General features: G+C 40.1%; 1 protein-coding gene across 3 annotated transcripts in view; it reads right to left on the reverse strand.

The window, feature by feature from the left end:
- The window catches only part of LIN28B (lin-28 homolog B), a 95,408-nt gene that overhangs the window by 68,907 nt on the left and 2,594 nt on the right, over positions 1–23,907 (reverse strand). Inside the window, exons 2-3 of one of the 3 annotated variants that reach the window (XM_069850924.1) lie at positions 16,861–16,909; positions 10,256–10,440 (exon numbers count right to left, since the gene is read on the reverse strand). In XM_069850924.1, coding sequence (XP_069707025.1) covers positions 10,256–10,440; positions 16,861–16,894 — 219 coding nt within the window. In that variant the 5' untranslated portion in view covers positions 16,895–16,909. Of the gene's footprint in view, positions 1–10,255; positions 10,444–11,368; positions 11,415–16,860; positions 16,910–23,907 lie in introns of those variants that run through there. The other 2 variants (XM_069850923.1, XM_069850925.1) reach the window with 2 other exon arrangements.

Here is a 23,907-nt window from a genome sequence, read left to right on the forward strand (position 1 = left end):
AGTGAGTAGTCCTTTTAAACTCACTGGTTACATGCAAACTTCTCTATAAGGAAACTCTTCATTTATGATATTGTTTATTCATGCAGCTGCTTCACATCCAGATCATTCACCTTTCAAGTAATGTCTGTCTTTAACAATTATCACTATTTCCTGAAGCCAATTAAAAACACTTAAAAATTATTTTACTTTTCTCTTTGTTTCTAGGTTGCACTAGTTTCTAAACCAGAATCACACACAATGAACAGGATGCCCTGCTGGATGTCCTGTTACTTAAAAATCAGTGTGCATGCTACAGCCACACAGACCCCTATACAAGAAACCACGTAGTCCTTATACCAAACATTTCCCATCTATTAAACAGGTTTTGTAAAACAAGTTATGTGAAAACATTAAACAAATGTGAACTTGATTCATATAAAAACAGCTATTACAAATGTAACATGCTTCCTTTAATTAACACACACACACACACAAAACCCCCAAAACCAAACAACAAAGCAGACAAACAAAGCAGGTTTGGCAGAGCCAGATGCAAATTTAATCACTGTAGTACAGAGCTATAAAGCGCTGCGGTGAAATTGAAACTTTTTTACTGACTGCATTTACAAATATTTAACCATATTATGCCTCCAGATCTGTAAACTGTCCACTACCCTCCTGCATGGACAGGGGGTTCAGCTACCTTGCTCTCACCAAGAGTCAGTACTTTCCCTTTTACCTGAGTAGGATCTCTACATCCCTTACACCCCGGCTTGGGAAAAAGGCAGACTGTGAAGGACTGCCAAGAGGATTTCTATCCTTCCCCTTGTGAACACAGATAAACAATAATGCAGTTAAAAAGTTCTTCAGAAGTTTTCCCAAGACCTATTGCAACCCATTACCCCTGCCAGAAACCAAAGGCCCTGTACAGGTCCGCACAACTAACTGGCTCTGCTGATCAAGATCCCAAAGGCGCTTTCATTGCAAGGATGACATTCATTCCCCTTCAACAGAACCTATTTCACACTAGGAGCATTTCACATACTAATTCTACCACTTTTTCCTCCTGTGAGGGAACGATTTGGGACTGAGCAATTTTTCAACAGGAAGATGAAAAATCTCATAGTATCAGCATAGCAGTTTTCCACCACAGCAGCCTCTCTGGTTAGTGGTCAGGTGAACTGAGGTAAGGCATTAAGTATTATACATTCACAGTACAAAAAATAAGCATATTGTGAAAAGCAAATACAAGTTAGACAAATGTCAAGTTAATGCACACACATTATGTTAAGTTGTATCATTTTAATTTCACTTTTCATTAAGCAGCACTGACCTAAATGCTAGTTTACTACTCTACATTTTAGGCACTGTACAAGAAGCAAATTAGATTATGATCCAGCCCTCAAGCTTTTGAGCACAAAATGCATATTTATACATTTAGAAAAACAAAAGGATGCAAACTACATACTTCTAGTAACACCATTCACGTAAAAGACTTAAAATCAACTCCTAATGCTGTCCAGTTTATTGAACAAGTTTCACCAGTCAGTGGGGCCACTTCACATGAGAAAATTGGGCAGAATTTGGCCCATGAGGTCTGTAATATCCACAAGAAAAGAAAAGGTGTCATGGTTTCACTACATTAAGGCAGATTTTTTGTTTACTGTTGCAACAATCCTCTAATTTCCATTCACCTGATGTAGTTTTAGTTTTAATATCTGGGGGAGAGGGTAGCAAACAGGCTTGGAATTATTATTTCTTCTTCAGTGTCAGCAATGGCTACTTCTCGAGATGCACAATCTAAGTGTCTTAGGCCAAGTAATTAAACAGAGTAAGACAGCCATATATATCTGTTAAATCAAGGGAGTAGTTGGGGGACTAATCCAAGGTCTGCAGAAGTCAGCTTGGGTCTATTTGGTACATTCGAGATTAATTTTTTTAATATATTTCTAGTATTTCCATCATAATGAGTCTAACAATATTCAGAAATTACTACACATGGTCAGCAGAGACTTTTTAAAGCCCCATGTTTCCGCTAAGATTGTATTATTACAAATAGCCCATAAAACCAACCAAGATTTTGATTACTAGCTTGCAAAACACTGTTGTAAAATGAAATAAAACATTTTTAAAATTATAACACACGTGCACTATTGAGTGATTTTAAAGACATCTGTACCTTGAAAAATTACAAGTTCATGCTTATTCTAGTCTACCTAAAGTACACAAGGGCTATCACTTCCACTCTCAATTTCAGCCCTGGGATTATTTTGGTGCCTGTATTTATATGACCATAAATGAAGAAAGTTATAACACAAATGTTAAAGCAGCCCCAAGTGGCATTATAATAAAAGAAAAAAAATAATCCCTCAATGCTGTATAGCTATAAATTACCATGACTAATTACAAGAAGGCCTCTCTGGGAACAGATTAGCTTTGATGGGAAAGCCACTATCAGCTATGTTCATGCTTACGAAGCACATGCTTACGAGTGTAATAACAATATCACTGTTTTCAACAGAGCATCATAAGATCTGTAGTAGGTCAAGGAATATTACCTTGATTTTGCAGACAAATTCATACATTCCAAATACATGCATTCACTCACATTTTACCTGTTAAACAATTTTAATTGGTGAAAATACTAACCTATGATGTCAACAAAACCAAACCGAACCTTTCAGTCTCCTTCCTTCCAAAGCACTAGATTAGAATTTTGGAATAGATGGTATCCATGTGACTTTTTTGGCTCCTCTGCTGGTAACAGAACAAGGATATTCTACAAACTCTCAGACAGGTAGGTTCTCAAGTGTACTTAATTTTCAAAGTCATATATATGGAATAATTAGGGAGCTATACTTTTCACATTATTGACTATTTTCACTAAACTCTCTTCTGTCTCATAGAAAGGTAGATCTAAATTATTATGAACATGTCCTGTAAGTATACTTACTTCTTTTCTGAAGAAGTAAGAAACACATGATTGTCACAAATAATAACTGCTTCCTATTTTGTTGGGTTTTGTTTTATAAATAGTGCTGATTTAAAACACCGCTTAACTGTAATCAATAAAAGACAAAAATGTAAGATTGAACTAAACTGTGACCCAAAAAAAAGATTCCTGAAACATTCAATTTGCAAGGAGCTTGTACTCATTCCAGTAACCACTAGTGCCCTTTTTCTTGAAAAGTCACTAACACTTTTGCTGTCTGTGTCTCCACCCCCAGCCAAAAGTAACACCAATATTCTGCTCTTCTGCACCAGAAGAGACCACAGTTTCATTCACATTTCTGCAACAGTAGCTTCCAGCTCTCTTTCCTCCTATACCTTCACCTCATACTGGCAGCTGCTTGTTAGCATCCTTGCCTGCAGTTCCACAGTGCCAACACTACCAGCTTCTATTTCTGGGGATCACAGTTTCTCTGATATAAAAATCAGATACAAAACCCAAAATTTCCCCAGCTGGGTTTGCCATGCAGTTTCACAAGCACTTATGCTAATCCAACAGGGAGAGTGCTAAAGGTTTTTGAAGTTTACTTAAGCAGCAGCACTGCTGTCAAATGTAAAATCATGGCTGTAGGGCTCCCACCAAGAAGTGTGGCTGCAGGAATTTCAACCTCCACCTGTTCACCACACTGCTACTGCAAAGCCAACTCAGCTGCTTGCAGAGCAGCTGCTGACTGACCTGCTGCATGTTACAGCTTCACACATTAGGAAAAAATCAAAATCGGTGCCAGTTTTCCTTAATACTGCGGACTGTAAAAGTTGAGGCAGCTTCCACAGCTGCTCTGCAAACAGCTGAGCCATCTCTGGAGTGGGGATCTGGAATTCCCTCTAGCTGTCTCCCAAGGAGGTAACTCCCATTTCAAGTCAGGACCAGCCAGAATAATCTGAGGAAAAGTCTGGACACCAATTTCTCCAGCAAATATGCTTGAGCAACCAGAAGCACTTTCCCATCTTCCATGCAGAGGTGTTTACTGATACTCTGTTGACGTAAAAGCAATTTAAGGATTCACTGCTTTGGCCAGTGGTATCCAACAAGCAACACATAATCCAGACCTGTCCCGAGTAACTGTCCCTTAGAAAGAGTTAAATATCACATAATACCTTTCTATCCGTCATGATAGCTTTCGGGGGGGGGGGGGGAAAGCACCCTTAAATATTGGGAATGAAAAATGCACGCGGTATCTCCTAATTTCTTTGTGTTTGTTTAAGGACCATCATAAAAGGTCTTTACCCTCTGGTTTCTAGGTTCGTTAAGATCTTACTTAAATTATACCTTTATGGCCACTTTTCTACACCTTTGTAGAAACTGATGGCCCTAATTTTGCTTCTGTTTATTACTACTGGGGAAAGATGACAGGCCTTATACTGAGATGGGTTACACAAGGAAGATTAATCAAACGACACCTAGATGAGAGTACACTTTGTAGGGCCTAAACCAAAACTCTGGGTGGCTCTAGATACACTTACTAACTCAGCAATTTAACTGCAAACCAGGACAAGCAAAAATGACATTTTTCCCGATTTGACAATTAATTTCCTTTTAGCTAAAATTCATATATCTGCTTTGATATTTTATGTTTGTGCCTCAGACAAAATATCCTCTTCCTTCCAGTATCCTAACCCCTGCACACAACTTCCTCAGTCTTGGAGAAAAGGAGGATAGCATGCTCTGGAAAGGGTGTACTCTGCTCTGGCAAAGAGCGAAATCTCTCTTTAGACAAAACAGTCCCATTGAAGGTCTCTGATTTTGGGCAGCTTGTGATTTTTGCTTGTCAACACTTAATTTCAAACTTCTTCAGCAAAATCTAATCTGGTTTCACACCATTTAGGCTTAATGGGATTTGCCGTTCACTTAAATACTATATAAGTCTATCAACAAAAATGCACTGTAATGTTGGGTTTAGATGTAAACAGATGAAATCTGGAAGATACTTCCACAGATGGCAACTTCATAAATTAAATACCAAATTACCAAGTTTCTTCATACAACCATCTTAAACCATCAGGCTCTTGGTGGAGTATTTTGCCATCTGCCTATGCGCTCACAGGCAGGGCTTGAAACGTAGGGCTGGCCGTTACTGGTAGCTAAAATTAATTTTTAAAAAAAAAAAATCTCAACAGGGCTATACCACACCACAAGTCCATGATCCCCACAATTTGAAGCAAATTTTCTCTGTGTGATCCTGCACACATGGCGAGTGCCAAAACTTAGCTCTGGATCCCTAGCAGTTACCCATTACAGTTTCTACATGTGTTGAGGCTGCTGAGCAGACTTCAACACCCACTTTTTAGCACAGGTCTGATCTCTGCCAGATCTGCGATACACATGTTCACTGCAGACACATACTTACTCCCCATTCGCTTCCTTCCTCAGCTTCCCTCTCTAAATCCTGCTAGCCACTTTTGTTTTGATTAGGACTGGGCTTGCCTGGTCCCCAGCAGAAGTCAAAGATGACAACTTTGTAATAGCATACTCTGCATGAAGATTTCTGTACTTGCATTTCTATGTCCCATTTAACAATAAGGAGCAATGTAATATTGATCTCACTTGCTCACTCAGAACTTCCAGCTATCCTGAGGTAGAAGAGGTCTTTTTACAGGCCTCTAATAATGCAGAAATGGAAAAGATGTGCTAGATGTATTAATGCATCCTTGCAAAAGCACAGGATCCCATGTGTCACCATATAAAAAAGTCAACGTTCAGTGTATCATGCCCTGCCCAATTTTATCCTAGAAAAAGCAGTTAACTGCAGCTAAAATCCTAGGAATTTAAAGAATAGGCATCTGATTCATCATGAAAAAGGACAGTCAGCCAAATTAAGAGAAAATACTTTTCAGATACTGCTTACATGTCTAATTTTCCATTTATTCTTCTGTTTACAATTGTAGCTGAATAGTCTCAGTAATTTCCCCTCCTTCTTTTGTGATAGGTACTTGCCACAATAAGAGCAAAATTTATAAAGTACAAATGATAGCACAATGCAGAAGGAATCAATGAAAGAAAAAAAAGCTCTCTCCCCTTTCTGTTTAATCTTGCAATTACAATAACTTACAGCAACAGTATGAAAGTTTAGATGAAAATGAAATATTTCAAATCATCCATGTTCCTATTAATAAGAAAACAAAATACACCAACTCCTGTATGCTGTTCCTCCCTTCCTTCCTCTCCCCATCTCATAAAAGAGAATCCCAAAGACAGATCAGGTTTAAACTCCCAGTTCAGAAATTCTGCATCAATCCCTGAATGCAGTAAGAATTTTGGACTACAGAGCCAGATCCCAACAAACATCTTTGAACAATCTGTCTCATCCTGAAAGACCACATAACACAGAAACAAAATGTAAAATTATAAACCTTGATATTCATAAAAGTATTTAATTGCATCTATTTACAGCCAGCACTCTACCCTTCATTATCATCTTTAACATCTGGGCTTGATGCTAAGCAAAGGAAAACAGACATGTTTCTAACAAAACCATGCAAAACGTGTGCAAAAAAAACATCTGCAGCATTTTTGCCTTACTGCCAGCATCCAAAGCAGCTGTGTGTATCTAAGTTGTGTGTACAATTTTGAACATGCAAAAAAAATTTAATAAGCATCACCCTTTTCTCTGGTTTTATGAAAGCTCGAACTCTCAGTTCTTATCAGTAACTTTTCTAATGTGCACCACAGAAAGTTTCATTCACTTCACTTCTCCAGCCTGCTTTTCACAAATAGATCTTTTTCTAAAATTTAAAAAGAGCTGTTCACACATAACTGTGCAGAATTCATGTCGTAAGAGAGAAGCAAGCTAAATTATTCATTCTGTGCTAACCTATTGTCCAAATGACAATATTGAGCCAAATTCAATAAAGTACTCCTTTGCTTGAATTTGAAAGTTACATAGGACCAACATGGCTACTACTAGTTGGGTTTTTTTTGTAAAATAAACACTAGGCAGGTTGCTACATTGGACATGGCTTGTGTTTGAAAAATTAAATAGTTTTCTATGACTTGTAATTTTTACATGATGCTGAATGACTCAAACACATGACCTGAAGGTATAATCTGTATCAGAATAAAGCTAAAAATGGACAATACTGTAGATGTTTGTAAAAGTACCCTATCTACATCGTACACACAGACACACTCATATGTAACAGCTGATGTGTTTCTACTTTAAATAATGCATCTAGTTCTAGATACGTCATTACCAGAAGGGTAACAACAACCTTAAGGTAGTTCAGAGAAGATCAGTCAAAATTATTAGCGCTAAAACTCCATACTTCAGCTGTTTCATGAACAGAACTTTAATTGGGTGAAAGGGAAAAGAAGTCCAAACAAAAGGATAGTCCTCTAAAGATATATCAATATATACAATTAGCGAAGCCCTGACTGCAGAAAAACGTGACTATAATTTGCACACAACCAAGTGGGAACTCCCAAGAAGAAAGCAAAATTACTTGCTGTGCGTTCAAAAGCTCAGGTACTCAAAATGAACTCAAACTATTACAGGAATTTTGACTTGACATCCAGTAAGCATTTGCTTATAGCAAATTCTCATAAACTGGGCACAACCTCACCTAGAAAACATAAGGTAAGGCAGTAAAAATATTGTTGCAGGGTTCAAGCTGGCTTTGACAGGACTTGGACTAAACAAGATGAAAGATTCTTTCCCCTGCTCAGATTGTTTGATTCTATAAAACGATACTAGTAGTTACAAACGTTGCAGAACAAGTGAATGCACACAACACTAGGTGCACACAAATAAATGATCAAGTGTTTTCAAACCAGGTGTGAACAGCAATATTTGGTTTCAACAGATTAATAAACTAACAACTTTGCCTTGAAAAGGCTTTTTCACACTGACTAAATTTTTCAAATTATAACTAATAGAAATAGGGTCCAATCACTATTCAGGCAACAGACTCTGCTGTACAAGCAGCACTGTTAAATAACGTAGTGATTTAAATACATTTTTATGCTCTGGCTGCTACAGTTGCCACTGATCAAGTAGTCAGCTAATACAAAGTATACTATACAGCAATATACATTATCTAACGTACTCTGAAATGGAATAGGTACCTCTTCTCCCCATCACATTTAAACAGAAAAATTCTGCTTTGGACTGATGGAAGGATGATTCAGGTCACCATGAAGTTTGGGGATACCCTAGATGCCATCAGAAAGAAAAAGGTGAGAAACACATTTCCTTTGTTGTAAGAGCAATCCATTGCAGAATTCTAATAACTTGACTCTGTAAGGTATGTTTCTAAGTAATGGTCAAAATTACTGAGGTGTACAGTTTATGTGCATTGAAACATGCGATTTTTCACTGCCTTTTACATTGTGATATGTGTTAAGAGACCTAAGAATATTGAAAAAATTGTTGATTATTTAAGTGTAAATAAATGTGTTTAACATTTCATTCCTGTCCCCTCCTTTAGGGGACACAACTGAATAGCGACTTACAAATTTACCACATACATTTTTATTATTTTTTGTGTCTACTTTCCATTACTGAACAGCACACCTTCTCTGGTATTACTCAAATGTTTCGTTATCATACAGTTCAAGATTTCTATTTCCGCAGCTCCAAGAATATCTTTGTTTCCAAATGTGGGTTTTTCATTAACAACACTGCTACACTTCAAATATTTGCCTTCTTTTATTTGAGAAGCGAAGAGGATGACACGTGTTAACACAAAATTAGATCAAGAAAAAGCTTTTTTTATCTAGGTAGTAAATTTATAGAACTGTAAAGAGCAATTGCATGACTTAAAAAGGTACAAAGAAGGGAAGAAAAGGAGAAAAATAGGACTGCTCCTTCTCAGAAGAGTGTTTCATTCATTCGGTCCTAAGCAGAAAAGGCAGCAGCAAAGAGGGAGGCACCCATATGCCAGTACAAAGCAGGAAGTGTAAGAATCGAGTAAGTTCGCTATTGGATTCTACATTTTCTACAGAATTCCAAATGCAAGCAAGTAATATTGATGTGCAGGCCCTTAGGGTACATGTTAAGAGAGCAAGATCTGAAACCCACTCCACCACTGCAAGGAGCAAGGCGACACGCCACAGCAGCAGAGCTCTGTCTAAGCTTCAGCCACCTTCTTATTAACCTAATGAAAGGTGTGTTCTTTAAAAAAGCCTGAGGAAGGTTACCAGAAAATAAGGCCGGACCATCAAATGGAACACTAAAAAAGTATTCATTATATAATCATGGAACACACACCCCCCCGCCCCATCAGTGCAAACGTCATAGAAAATGGACAACCACGTAAAAAGTTAAGATGCCTTTTTCCCTTCCTAACATGGCCCTAGCCAAACCCAAAATGGTCTCTTTACCTGATACCGCTCTTCTGTTCTCTGATCACAGAAAAGACGGGGGAAGATCAAAATGCTGGAACTGGAGATTAACTAAAGGACGGGGGAAGGTCTACACATGCTCCTTCTTCACAAACCACACTACAACCTTGGGAAGAGTTCCTTTAACCTTACGAATTTGTACATATCTTGCATCTGAACCCCCTTTTTGTGAAGGCATTCAGACCAGCTGCCATGTTCGAAACACGGCAGTTATGCTTAAAAATACCAACAAGGGCCCCAGGCGCCTTCTCTCCCGAGCAGCCTTACAGGGACCCTGCTCTTGGGCCGATCCTTAATCCTCACTTTTTTATTCTAGGAAGGAATATTCAAAAATCAACCAAACAAACCACACGCACGCTTCACTGTATCACCACAGGGACGCTCTCAGGTCTGAATTACTGTAGAATAACACGATAATTACGTCTTAATTTCGCTAATCTTAGATGAGCTTTTAAAAAGCAATTCGAGGTTTACAAGAAAAGCGTTTAAAATTGTATCCAAATGTTATCTGAATTAAACCCGACATTTATTTATCCTTTTCCGAGCTTAATTTTAACCAGTTTCCAAGGAAAGGCTGTTTCTGATCAGCCTGGTGACAAATGAAAAATCTTGTTAAAAAAAAAAAAAGTGGCATTTGAAAAGAATGAAAAAAAACACAGGAGACGTTTCTAACCAAGGAGTAACATATGAAGAAACAAGGTTATCCTTTTGCAGAGATCTCCGGCCACAGAGACTAAGCACCATCTAACGACCTTATTTACTCAAACTGTAGGCAGCCAACAAAACCACTACCTAAGGCAACTTTTAAATTACAGATGAACCTAAATACCTAGGAAAAGTAGGTTACTTCTCTTCACATAAACCCGGAGCCCCACTGAGTTTAACCAAACGCGGCAGGCTGAGATGGAAGACAAAAATGGGTCTTACTTGGTGTACAAAAACATCAACTGGAGACTCCAAAGGGCTTCCCTCTCGGTTGTTCATGGAGATGAACCCGAATCCCATTCTCACATTGAACCATTTGCAATGGCCGGTTCCGTGCAAAACCTGGGATTCTTCCTCTTCTTCCTGCTCCGGCAACTTCCCGGGCTCGTCTCCACCTTTACTCGCCCCTGCTGAGGGAGAGGGAGAGGGGGTGGGGTGGGGGGAAAGGGGGATGGGGGAGAAGGAAGGGGGGGACAAGATGCAAAGCAAAGAGTTAAATTCTGGTAACATCCTTTTTGCCACTGCCTAAAGGAGTTATTAAAGAAACGGGGGGGGGAAAGGAGAACAAAACAAAATCGTAACACAGATGGCGAAAAGAGCTTATTTTTTCTCAAGTCCCAAAATAAAAAACCTTCTCCCCAAGACACATAACAAAATAAAATCACCGGAGGTTACAGAGAGGAAACACTACATACGGAGCCTCTCCCTTTCTCTTTGCCCGGGTCAGCCCACGTTTCTGTACATACGTGTATTTTTCCATTTAACTCCATCTTTCAGCCACATTACAGCACGGAACGAAATACTTTACTTGAATATTGCTGGTTTAAGACCGATCCCATTTCGCACCAGAGCTTCTCAGCCCAATTAGTCTCTCCTCGCAAGGCGCAGGACCGGGGGGCGAGGAGGGAGGCCGGCGAGGAAGGGTGGAGGAGAGAGAATAAGCAAAATTGGGTAGATTGCACAACTGCTTATTGCACATGCAGCGCCGAAACCACTATTTTCCAACGTGTATCCATCTCTCCTTGGAATAAACTTTCGATTAAAGTTGGGACAGGTGTACGGCCGTTTTCTCATCCCACCACCGCAACTGCGCTTAATCAAACAGGAACAATTCAAACAATAGCCCCCTGAAAGCTTTTCAAGTTGTGAATCGGTGTGGGCGGTACGGAACAGTTTCTGAGCCGGGTAACAATGGGTTTGGAGAAAGCCCCCTCGCGCGAGCTGCTAAAAAAGGGTAATGCAGAGTTGGGTTAAAAGGGGGGTGGGGGGGGAGGGGGGGAGAGAGCGAGCGACCGAGCGAAAATCATAGTAAAACAATAGAAAAAGAAAATTAACCTTCGGCCATGTTGCCCCACGGGCCCTCTGCTCCAAACTCGTGAGATGAAAACTTTCCCTGCGGATCGAAGTGGTCTTCTGCATTAATCTAACATCCTGATTTTGAACGATCGCAAATTTAGCTCGCATGGTCTAATGTGCTTTCCCTCTTTTGATTTTTCCCCTTCTCGCTCGCTCCGGTTCTGGCCCCCTGCGCACACGTGACTCGGTCAATTACATGCTTTCTTGCTACTAATTTCACATCGGATCCTTAAGGGGTTGGCAGGAGGCAGGAGCAGCCAATCGCCATTTCAACTGGGCTGACACGCCAAAATAATTTATGAATGAACAAGAAATTTCCAACTTTTTTTTTATTATCAATATTACTATTATTTTTCCACAGCTAAGCTGCGCGCTTCTTTACGGGAAATCGAAATGACGTACAATTCTGGGGTTTCGCGCTCCCGTGCGCGCACAAATACGCAGGAAGATCGGCGTGTTTCTAGATGCAGCCCAGAGAAGAACAAATACATGCGGAGGCAGACGCGCAGAGGAGATTATTGGGGTGTCTCCACCCGCTCTGGGCAGGCTCCGCACAAGACGCTCACAAACGAGCCCACGCGTGTGCGCAGACGAGCGCTCGGCGGGTCGGGAGGCACCCGCACCGGTTACCGTCTGCGCAAAGCACGTGTGACACCGGGTCGCCGTGTCCACCTGAAGAAAAGCCCCCGCGGCGCCGCTGCCTCCGGGCACCGTCCTTGGCCCACGTGAGAGCGGGGGCGAAATGCCACAGGGGGCGGGGAATCCGCCTCTCCCACGCGTGTGCGGGGCTGCGCGCCCCCGCCGCGGCTGCGCGGGGATAAACTCGCGTTCAAATGGAAAGCGCGCCGGAAACGCGGTATCACCTTAACGCGGCCCGGAATGCGCGGAGGTTTAGCGTTTCAAAACATTTTTGGAGGGGGATGGGGCGAGGAATTGTACTTCACAGGTTTCTCCGCCATCTCTTTCCGGGGGAGGGGATGTGATTAATGACTTCCTAAATAAGAGCCCAGTTTTCGAGCCTAGTATTGGAGTGAACCTCCATCAGCAACGATTGTTCCTCGGGAGCGCGGGGGAAAGGAGGAGGAGGAGGAGGACGAGGACTGATCGAGAAAAGGATTTGCTGGAGGGGAGGAAGGCGGAGAAAAAAAAAAAAAAGCCGGAGGAGGAAGACAAAGAGGAGAGGAATATCGCTGACCGGGGACTGCTGTTTTAAGCCTTCACTGCCAGCGGGAGGGGGGAATCCAACTCGCAAAAGAAATGTGGTCTGTGTAACGGGACCCCTGTACAAAAGCCCTCCCCGGCTCTCACACTGGTATCCAGCTCCTGCCCTGCCCGCAAGCCCCTGCTGTTGCTGCACGGTTGCAAGTTTGTTTAAAAATACTTATAGAAATGTACCTTCCTCCCCCCCGCCATTAGGTGAGATTCCGTTTTATGTACCATCTGTCCTATCTTCTTCAATGCAAAGGTACAGACGAAGGTATGAAAAGATCAGACAGGTCTTTTCTGTCCTCGCCACCTACTCACATACAACCTCACTTTACGTCCGCTGTGCGTAACTTTTAAACGCTGACTATACCTTGTTAAAACCTGGCCTCAATTACTTTCTTATTAAACCTCCTTCCTTTCCCCTCCCCCCCAACCCCGACATCCTCTCTTATCCCAAGGACACACACAAACAAAAGCCAAAGCACCAAGCCGATCCGCGCAGAACCTGAATACAAGGGGTTTATGAATTTGCAAAGCACTTGCTCTTGTTTTGGAAGTGGCGTCGAGCAGTCTGCCCAATTACAGGGGACGCCTTTGCCCCGATGGGCCTGTTTACCCCTTTTGTTGCCTTTCAGGAAAGCGTAAATTCCCTGCTAGCGCCTCGTTTCTGTGTGAAAATACCAAGGTGCTCGGTTGGATCGTTTGCTAGAAAAAAGCGAGGGTGGGCAAAAGTGTACAAATAGGAGCAGCCTGGCAAGTGGAGCAAAAGCTTTAAATCCTGAAATTCCTTTGCAGACTTCAACCGTAAATTTCCTATAGGTTATTTCAACAGTGGAGGTCGACTTCTTACACTGACCTGACCTGCGCATTGGTGCAACATACCACTTCTTTTTGCCCGTACCCTCCCTTCCCCCTTTACAAAAGCGATTATTTTACAATATTAATTCACGAGTAATTTTATATGCTTGGATCTTATGACCGGGACGATATCTAATATATGATAAATGTATGAGATTTTAACACATGTGAAACCCCAGCTACGAACAAGAAATTAAGATTACCGGAATAAAAATGCTTAGACTTGCTCCAAGTGCCTAAGACTCCATTTCCTGTAGCAGAACGGCATATTCATAAAATACGAGCCCTCTGTGTCCCTCCTTTCGAAAAGATATGAAGTATTCTGTTTAACACAGTTTTAAAGGTCTTTATTTTTTCAGATAGATTTATTTCACCGCATTTGGTATAAAAACTCCTTAGAGGCTAGAATATTGGTTAAACAGCCACAAACGAGTTGATGGAGTTCATTAAATGGAAAAAATGTCTTATTAGCAAATCAAGTTAAAAGAAAATTCAGAATAATAGGTTCTTCGATAAATAAATTAAAGAGTAAAAAACCCCATAAATACATGAATGTAAAGATATTTGTAGCAAAGTATCTCTTATATTGCAAGACAAATAGAGATTTTGTAAAATGGAGGGGGGATTTGCACAGGGTCTTTACTGAGATTTTCAGGCCTCCAGTATTAGTAAAATTAAGGTTGGGGTCACTGGACTGGTCACTGGTGTCAGATGTTATCGACTCATTCATTTCCTGCAAGGGACATCAGCCTTTCAAGTTTTGTCGAAGGTAGAGAGCTGATGCCAGCTGGGAACTCTCTAGAAAAAAAAAAAAGAAAAAAAAAAAGAAAAAAAGGAAAAAAAAAAGGAAAATAAGCCAGCCCACTACTAACAATCTTCCAAAATTCATTCGCAATAAATTGGGGGGAAGGGGACGAGAAGATAAAGGTGGAGAAAGCCCTACAGAACAAGTCAGTTCATGGAAAAAATAGTTTAATGGTAATAGTTCACATATTAAAAAATATATTTCCATCCTTACATTTCGCTAAATAGATGCTAATTTTGGCAAAGACGATTATAAGAAGCTGGAACCTGTCTTTCTAAATGCACAGTAAGAGCTCGCTTGAAACTATGTAACCAAAACCAGCAGTGTTGGATTTCCAGTTTGTCACTTTCCTAAAAACTTGTTAAAGTCCTAATTGTTTTTTTTTCCTCTTCTCCAGGGCAAACAAATAAACCCCCAAACCCCTCCACCTCCAAAAGCCGAAGTAGGGAAAAAAAAACCAAACCAAAAAACCAAACAAAACCAAACAAAACCAAACAAACGGACGGCCCCGCGTGCATTTGAAACCAAACGCGTTTTGCACTTGAAAGCAGAGCTCGGGGTGCTGCCGCGACTTCCCATTTCAAAGCTCAGCCAGCGCTTCTGGGGCGGGCAGGGACGGCGCCGAGAGCCCCCCCGCCCCCCTTCTCCGCTCGCTGGGGGATGGGGGGGCTCCGCGCCGCCCCCGCCGAGGTTTGACCGAATGAGGCGCCCGTCGTGTTTCCTACCCGATTTCTATCGAAACCGGCTCGTCCTAAGGAGGAGCCGGGGGGGAGGGCTTTCCGGGTGCTTCCTCGGGGCAAAGACTCCCCCCCTCCCCCGACCAGGGCTCTCTGCTCTTCCCACCACAACCTCCTCACCTCCAGCCTGGCTGCGCCTTCGCTCTTGCCGCAGATGAGCGTTGCCCAGCTTGAAGGGCTTGCGCTGTTACAACTGAACTAAGTTTTACATCAAACACTCACTAAACTGGCGGAACACTGGCTGCTTTCAGTGGGCGAAAAAGAGGTGTCTGCTACATTGTGAGAAACCGTCGAGTATCCCAGCCAGCTGCCAGTCTACGCTCAGTCCTCCACGGTTTGCGCCAGCCCCATGCCAGCTTCCTGCAACAGTCGCTTTCCTATCAATGTAATGTTGTAGATCATAATGAAATTACCTTCTGTGGTTACTGTCAATTTTGTCAAGCATCAACAGCAGTCTGCGCACACATGGATCACCATGACCGAGTAAACCCAGTCAGGAGTGTGGTTGATGCTGTTTCTTGCACTGAGCTGCAATCGTGATCTTTTCCCTCTACTTTGTGCTCTTTCTGTAGATTTTGCAATTACAAACTTGGAATACAGACAACAGAAAATGAGATAATTTATCCAATTATCTCACATACTGAAGTCTCATCATTACGTACAACATAAATACAATGTTAATCTAACTTAATATTCAATTGGTTTCGCCTTAAGAATATCGTAAGTTTCCTTTGATCCCGAAGTTATGCACCTTTATGTGAACGTTTGCATAAAAATAAATCCTGCAGTGCTATGCGAAGGTTATGTAAAACACAGACCACCACAGCAAGGGATTTTGCCACTGCCGTGTTTCTTTGTGGTTACTATCGGAGAATGAGAGGTGAGCACCCCCTTTCGAAGTCCCGCTCTGCACTGACGACTTTAAGACGCTTCCAGAAAATGCGGTTTCTTCCCACCGGGAGAAGGCGTGTTTCACAGAGCACCGTCAGTCGTGCCCAGCTACCCCCCGGCGCTCTTTTTTCCCTGCTTGGGTCTCGCTATTCCCGCGGGACACGCACCCAACTTCTAACGGAGGGCATCCCCGCTCTCGCGGCCGGCCCCGCTGCGGGTCGGGATCTGCCCGACGCGGGGACCAACCGCGGGGCTCTCGCCGCCGCCCCGGCTGCCGGTCGGGCAGCGCCGCCCGAAGGGGCTCGCCCCGACGGGCGCGTTACGGGCGTTCCCGGCGGGACGGAGCGCGGGTGCCGCGCGGGGTATTTGCGGAACGCGGGGAGCCGAGGGCAGGAGCGGGAGGGACGCGGTCTCACGTTGGTTTTGACGCCTCCTCAGCTGCGGGGTCGCAGCCCTTTCCCGGCGGGTTTGGGAGGCTCCAGGGCCGTCGCGGGAGACCCGCCCCCCGCCGCGGGACCGGGAGGGCTGGCGGGCGCGGTTCCCCCGGGCAGGCAGCGCCTCTCGGCGGGAGCTCCGCGCCCCCCGTTCCGAGGCGGCTGCGTGCGGGGCCGCCCCGCCGGCGCCGGGACTCGGCAACGACATGGAAAGAACCGGAGGAGGTAAAATCGGAGCCGGCGACCAGCGGTAGGTGGTCCAGAAGTGACAGGTACAGGCGGGCGGGCTCACACCGCATCCAACAGGTACCTGACGCTGGGTTACTGTAAACTTTGCTCGCACAATTGTTTATTTGTATTACAGGAGCAGAACGCTCAAAACGCATCAAGGAAGAACTCTGAAGCCTGTGCACAAAGTTAACTATCCTCCCCCTCCCCCCAAGAATTAAGTTCGTCTGAATCAGTAGGGCACAAGTGCTACAGTGCTTCAGTTTTATAGACACAAAGTCAGCCAAGTAAGACGCTATAGAGAAGACTGACCTGAGCCTGACGAGACCTTCTTGAATGACCTCATCGTCTTCTGAGGAACCTAAAATCAGAGAGCTGGAGTCAGTACTGTGTACATTGTGCCAGGGTACCATATCTAATTACCCCTTCTCCAGTTTAACAGCTCATTAGAAGGCCATAAATTGCCAGGGCATTGACTCTGTGAAGTGACCTGTAAACTTATTAACTGTCGGAGACTTACCTAGCTCATCAGAACCACAATGAGATAACCAAGGTGTAAGATAAAAATGAGCAGCTTTTTTTTTTTTTTTAAAGCATCCACAAAGGCGTTGCCCCCTTCACTGCTCTCTTAGGAAAGCTATACAGTTCACAACAGCAGAGCGAAAAGACAGAGATTTGCAGGACATTGGAAGGTGTTTGTTTCCTTTATCAATATTTCATTGCAATAGGTAACCTGAGAACTAATGAATTGTCTTTACTACGCTTAAAATTCTACAAATTAAGCAATCAGTCAAGCCTTGTATATGATTAAAAAAAACACAATAAAGATGATTCTTCATGATTCTTTTAATGGTAAAAATTGTAAATGGATGCCAGTTTACGAGCATCAATAGAAAAATGTTTTCAACTGCGTCAGTTACAAAATTGCACAGCATACGTAAGAATATTAAATCCCAGGTCTCAATGCGACCAAAACTAATTAGTCATAAAAGTACAAATGTGTAACTTGAATCTTCATGAAAGGTGTACTTTTGATATAGCTGAGCAACACCTGGCTGATTTTGTATAATCCAAATAACAATTTCACACAGAAAACGGGTACACAGATGGTAGGAAGCATGAAGGAAAAAGACCTTAGTTTTGGAATAAGCCTGTTACTTAGGCTGACCAGTTTGCTTAGTAAGAGAAAGGTGGGGAGGAGCATGCACAAACTCACCTGCTACAAGCCTGTCCTCTTGTCACTCTACTGTCTTTTGAATACTCTAACTAAAACCCATCCAAAACAAACAAGAAATTACATTATCTTCCTGTTTAGATATAACCCAAATACTCTTTAGGAGAAATATGAGATTTATCTTTTTCCAGTTCAAGACCACATCCTGACACTTATCCTGCTCTCTAACTAAAAAATGGGATGTTCCACTAGGAATAAGCAAAGCCAGAATGACCAAAGACCAGTGAGAATCACATTTCATTAACTTCTTTTCCCCTACAGTCAGTTACCCTGAATCCTTTCCAAGACCAGAAATCTGAAAAGGGGACAGTACAACTTTATTTTCAGTGCAAAAACGCTGGCAAGCTGATTCAACTCCTCTTCTTTTGTAGTAACTAAGTTTTCCACTGCAACTATGTGGACTTCTGCCTGCTATTAAATCTAGCTCTGCTTTTACACCTTCAGGCGCTGAAGCCCAACCTCCTTTGTCTGCCTCTTTGTTCTGTCAACCTGTGGCTATGTGGCTTTTGTGTCTTTTGGATTTACTTGCATTATTTATACAACTTAATGAAATATGCAAGCATAGAAGTAAAGGATCTGTTCTTGACTTTGGCAGGTAGCCCACTTCAGTTTATGAAGAGATTAAAAATAAATATTTGGGGGAGTGGTGTTCAGACTCAAGGGGATAAAGTACAGTTCTTGAAAATTACAGCAGGATACAGCACAAGCTTATTGTTCTTGTTACTGGTACCACCATTTCATAACATATTTGTAAGCATCACATATTTTAAGAGTGTCACATAAACGTATCACATTGAGTAGAAAAAAGGAAATGTAATATTTTTATAAAGTATTTATTGTAAGTAGTTTCTCAATACCTAAAACTTGGCACAAGGGACATTAGTGTTTCCAATTCTAAACCAGATTAGATGAGAAACTAAGTAGCAGGTATTTTACTGCATCTTACTGAAAGCCATAAGAAATCAGTCCCTGACTTAAACAGAAGCAGGTTTGGGCTCTGAAGTGGCTCACAGTGAAGTCTCCTGTTCCTCCTTATGCTGTACAAAAATGAAACGTATTTTGGCATTTTAGTTCTGAAACTATCTTGCCATTTACATTAACTCTGTAACTGCAAATAACCTAATGCTGTTTAAGAATTAGGTGCTAAATAGCATGATGAGTTGGAGGAAAAGGTTAGTTGCTTTGAAAGCAATCCTTGTTTTAACTAGGTATGCACAGCACGTGGAAGGATACTGTAACAGTAGGCACAAAAAAATAATGCAACAGAACACCACATGGGGTTATCACAGAATGGGAAATACAGTGAAAAGAGTAGTATCAGAGACACAGACATCCAGCAAAAGTAATACCCTTTTCCTTACAGGTAGCATATTCTACAACTGAACTTACTTAACAGCTTATATAGTTTATTTTTTGACAACTCATTGGCCAGAGGAAAACAGTAAATTTGTATTTATACCTATTTAAAAAAAAAAAAAGTTCCCTCTCTTTGATAAGCATTGTTTTAAATTAATAAGCTGAAGCAAGTTTGCTTCAGAAAGACTGAGAAACCTGATTTGCTTGGATGAAAATAGAGCAGGCATACATAGTTACCCCATTTAAATAAGCTATACACTTCCTCCAAAACCAAGTTGAAAATAAAAATTCTGATATTAAATCTGTTTATTTCACAGTCAGAGGTAGCCAGGGCACAGATTTCTTCCACCGAATGAAGCCTGCAGTGTATTTTCAAAAGAGTGTTGGATACTGTAAGTATGATCAGAGTGCAGAAGAACTAGAGAACAAACTCCACCAATACTTTATTTTATAACAAACAAGTATGATAGTGATGCAAAGGAACAAGGGAAAACATTCAGATGTTAAGGGAGTTCTTCTGGTTAATGCAGCAGGAGTGAAAGCTTGAATAGATGAATGCTGTAAAGTAAATAAAAAATTTATAAAGCTCTGTGTACAGAACCTAAGCATAGAAAGAACATAAAACATCAGCTTTTAATACATATACAGACACACATCCGCACAGTGATCAGATATATTAACTTAAAAAATGCATTTTGTAATTAGCAATTTTCTCTATGTCTTTTCAACCACAGTTAATTTTAACACTTTATTTTTGTTTACAATTATTGACTGCTGATTAGAAGCATTATGCACACATGATTTCAAACATCATAAATATGTTATACTCTGAATTAACTTGTTTTAAGAGTCTGTAGACGGATTCCTTAACGTACGATTCTGAATAGTGAGTTTCCTCCTGAGATGTTTTCATTGTTTTAACTCATTTCCTTTTTGTTTAATTCAGTAAAACATAGTTAGTTTGAAATGCATAAGTAAGAAAAGTTTTCATGAAAATGTATACTCAGAACTCAATGTCCTTATGCAATTACAGAGGGAAAACAAAGTTGAAAGCTGTCACAATTTTATTCTTAGTCTAGCCATAATTTTCTTTGCTTTTTTTCCCCCCCTACTTCTCTTCTTACATCATTACAATATTTTTCTAGCAAATGATGATAAAAGCAAGCTCCTGTGAGATGCCAAAACATCTTAAAAATGGTGATTCAAGAGAAGTAATTGAACAACTATCAAGTTAAAATTTAGTCTCTCTTTACTAATTTCACTCTATTTTCTCGCTGGTCTGAAGGAGGGTAAACTAAAGTTTGAAGTAAATAAAATGGGTGGCAATAACCCAGATATATGTGTCTCGGATATAAAAAGAGGCTAAGCATACCTTAGTTTTTAAGAAATTAAGTACACATTTTTGAAGAGCAAACATCCAGTTAATGCACCTTTCAACTACTTGTAAGAGTGTCATTTGACTACAGTGGGAACAGGAACACAGAATGGTAAAATGTGCTTCCACCGTTCTTATGAATCTGATTCTTCTGGGTTATACAAAAGGAGTAATAAAACCCACCGTATCAGAATTAGAACCAATGAAAGCCTGCCAACTACTTAAACAGGATCAAAGTTTCCCTTCAAAATGAAATACCGTTGTTATATTAATAGTGACAGTTATTTCAGCATTAAAAACTCTTTAGTATTTATTTAGTTTAAAACTTTAACTAAAGGAACAAGATTATTTATGTTTTAAGGATTGAAAATGGGTATACACAATTCTCATATTTATTCTGTTTGATTTAGTACAATCTGCAGTTTCATATAGTCTACATTTTACTGTACATGTATAAAGCAACTATGACTATTATTAAATTAAAAGGAACGTAAGATAAGTATGTTTCAAACAAAATTTTGTAAGATTCCAAGAATTTTTTTAAATTACACAATTTAAAAATAAAACCCATCACTACTGCTTTTCTACTTCCGTCATATTTTAAGTATTTTCTTCCCACTTTACTGTTAGCATTTGCCTATTGAAATTGCCACAAATTGATCTGCTATACAGCAAACAAAACCATGAGAAAGCTACCTTGTGATCTCATTACATTTGTTTTCAGAAGGATTTTTCTTTCTGTTATTTAAATTAGTATCAGTACTTTGTAAGGAAAAAAACCCCAACTTTAAAAGCCACAATTCTCAAATCATAGATCAACTTTTTTTTTTCAAAGCTTAATGACTGATTTATTCAGTATTTATTTATTTCTATAAGAAACTACACATACATAAGTAAGATTTTATTTCCCCATTTAAAAAAAGCTATTTGCAAACAAAGCAACACTAAATGAAACTGTGAAAAGATACATGTTAAAAGCCAAATAAAGAGCATTATGGCAACAACTTGAATTCAATATTTAAGCTTTTAGCTTTAAGAAAAACACATTTTTTCCCATTTTCCCTGATTGCACTAAATTGTATGTGAATTACTGACAATCACTGTAGAAATGTTATATTTTTAATCCAGAACTGTGCGCGTTTCCTCAATGCAAACCTAATATCAAACCAAGATTAAGTACATTCTATAAACAAATGGTATGATTTACAACTTTCATCTAGGTTATAAGAGTAACTAATTTAAAGACTTTAACATAATTCCTTCAAAAGCAATAGCACTGCAACGAGTTTTATTTTTAGAAGTATATTATATAGATTTTTAAAATTGTTTTTATAACAATTTTACTATGGTTTTTTCAGACCTCCATTCTGAGATGTTTTAGATTAAGACTTCTTTTCATGGAATTTACACTTCTTTCACATATATTTTCCTTTGCATAGAATTTTTGGTTTATTTGTACATGCCATTTACCCACAAAACAGAGGATCTTTTTTTTAAAATGACTAAATCATTACTTGAGAGCATTAACAAAGATAGATTTTTGTTATCTTTTGCATTTTATAACATGCTCACCAAATACTGCTATAGATATCGTGGATTAAAACAATCACACTAAAGGTTATAAAAGAAAAACATCAGATAAGAGTCTGTCTTTTAAACACCGACACTGTCTTTCCTAGAACTATGGATGCTACAGGGCGTATGACAGTTTTCTCGATTTAACTGGAGCAGACTGCAGCCCTGTATGTCTTATCTTCTGACCAAGTCACTATCTAAAACAACTGAGCAAATAAAGTAACGCAATGCTCGTCTTTTAGAAAGTTAGTGCAGATAGGTCATTAATTCAAACAGAATAAAGTACACAGGAACATCAGTAATATGTCACTAAAAATGCATAATTTCTAAAATCAAAGATGAAAATCTTTAAAAATCAGTGCACACCTAAGTATTTCAAGTAGGTACAGGAGAGACTGTGTCTGAAAGAAAAAACAACACCTATGCTATACAAAAGTACTAAGGAGTGTACAATTTTAACAGTATTATTTGTGGGCTTTATCCTTAGGTTTTTGCAGTACTGCATCAAATGTTCCCTACAGAATCATTTTTAAATACTTCTGGAATGTTTCTGAAAACATGATTTAGTGTAAATGTAAAATTATTAACATAAACATTGAAACAATCCCTTCAAATGATTAAGAAACCTGAACCTTAATTACTGAAAGAATACTACACTGCACAATAGAAAATGATAATCATGGTCAGTTTTTAGGTGTGTGTAATTACTGCATAGTGACATAGGGAATGCTGCAGGCTGGAAGCAGGATTTTTGGGAAGGAAAGCGTTGTCCTAGAAAGAATAAGTACGTGCATGACTACCAAAAATGCATGGACCTGCAATTTAACTTTACTGAAAACACAGTTTTATCTGTCATCAGGATAGACCTCTTTTTTTTTTGCTAAGATCACTGGAAAAACACAAAATGGCTATGTTATCTTCTCTCAGTTCTCAAGTATAAGCACTTAATGCAAATTATAAATTAATAAACATATTTAAATGTTTAGACAGACCTTTTTTTTTGTATCAGTAACAACAGCACAAATAATTCCACATTACAGCCACATTCAAGAAAAAAGGGAATTGGGTCAACCTATATCTACTTCTCTGTTAAAATTGACTGGTTAAATATTACACTCCTCACTTCTGTATAATTAAGCTTTTGTTCAACCATGAAAAAACTAGGAACTGATTGCCTGAAAATGAGCTGCATGACCTTTGTCCTGGTTTGTCACCTCTGACCTTTAATTTGAAGACCCTGCATATCAATTAATTCTATTTTTAGAAGCAGAATGTTAAAAAGTATGTGTATTTTTAAAATTGTTATCCTTCCACATGAAACACACCAGGTTGCTTTTCTCCTTCTTTTTAGCCTCTACACATCAAACCAGAGTAGCATATTTGCTTCTTATTATGCAACTGCATTTGAACCACACAGTGTGCAATTACAGAAAATGAACACTTGTCTCTGTAGTAAAAAAGAGCTTTTTTATTTTTTATAGGATTGTGGAGATGCTGAAGCACATTAAAGTGAATTTAGGAAAAAAAAAAAAATCCTCTGGACTGCATGCCTGTAGAAATTTCACTGTTTTCTCTTAAAGAAAGGAAAACAAAATAAACCTCATGTCTGTGTGTGTAATGCTGCTAGCGGATACCTGTTTTTTTCTTGAACCTTCCCCATACAATCAGTGCTTATTATGTTCTCACTGATGACACGCTGTTTTGATATCAGCTTTCAGTGTCCTTTCATAAACTGAACCTGTGGTTAAAAATAGCAAGTTCCTGTCCAGATGCTGCTTTCAGCTGCACTTCCATTTTACATAGGCAACATTACATTTCT

This window comes from Phaenicophaeus curvirostris, chromosome 2 (assembly GCF_032191515.1).
Source record: "Phaenicophaeus curvirostris isolate KB17595 chromosome 2, BPBGC_Pcur_1.0, whole genome shotgun sequence".
Classification (NCBI taxonomy): Eukaryota; Metazoa; Chordata; class Aves; order Cuculiformes; family Cuculidae; genus Phaenicophaeus; species Phaenicophaeus curvirostris.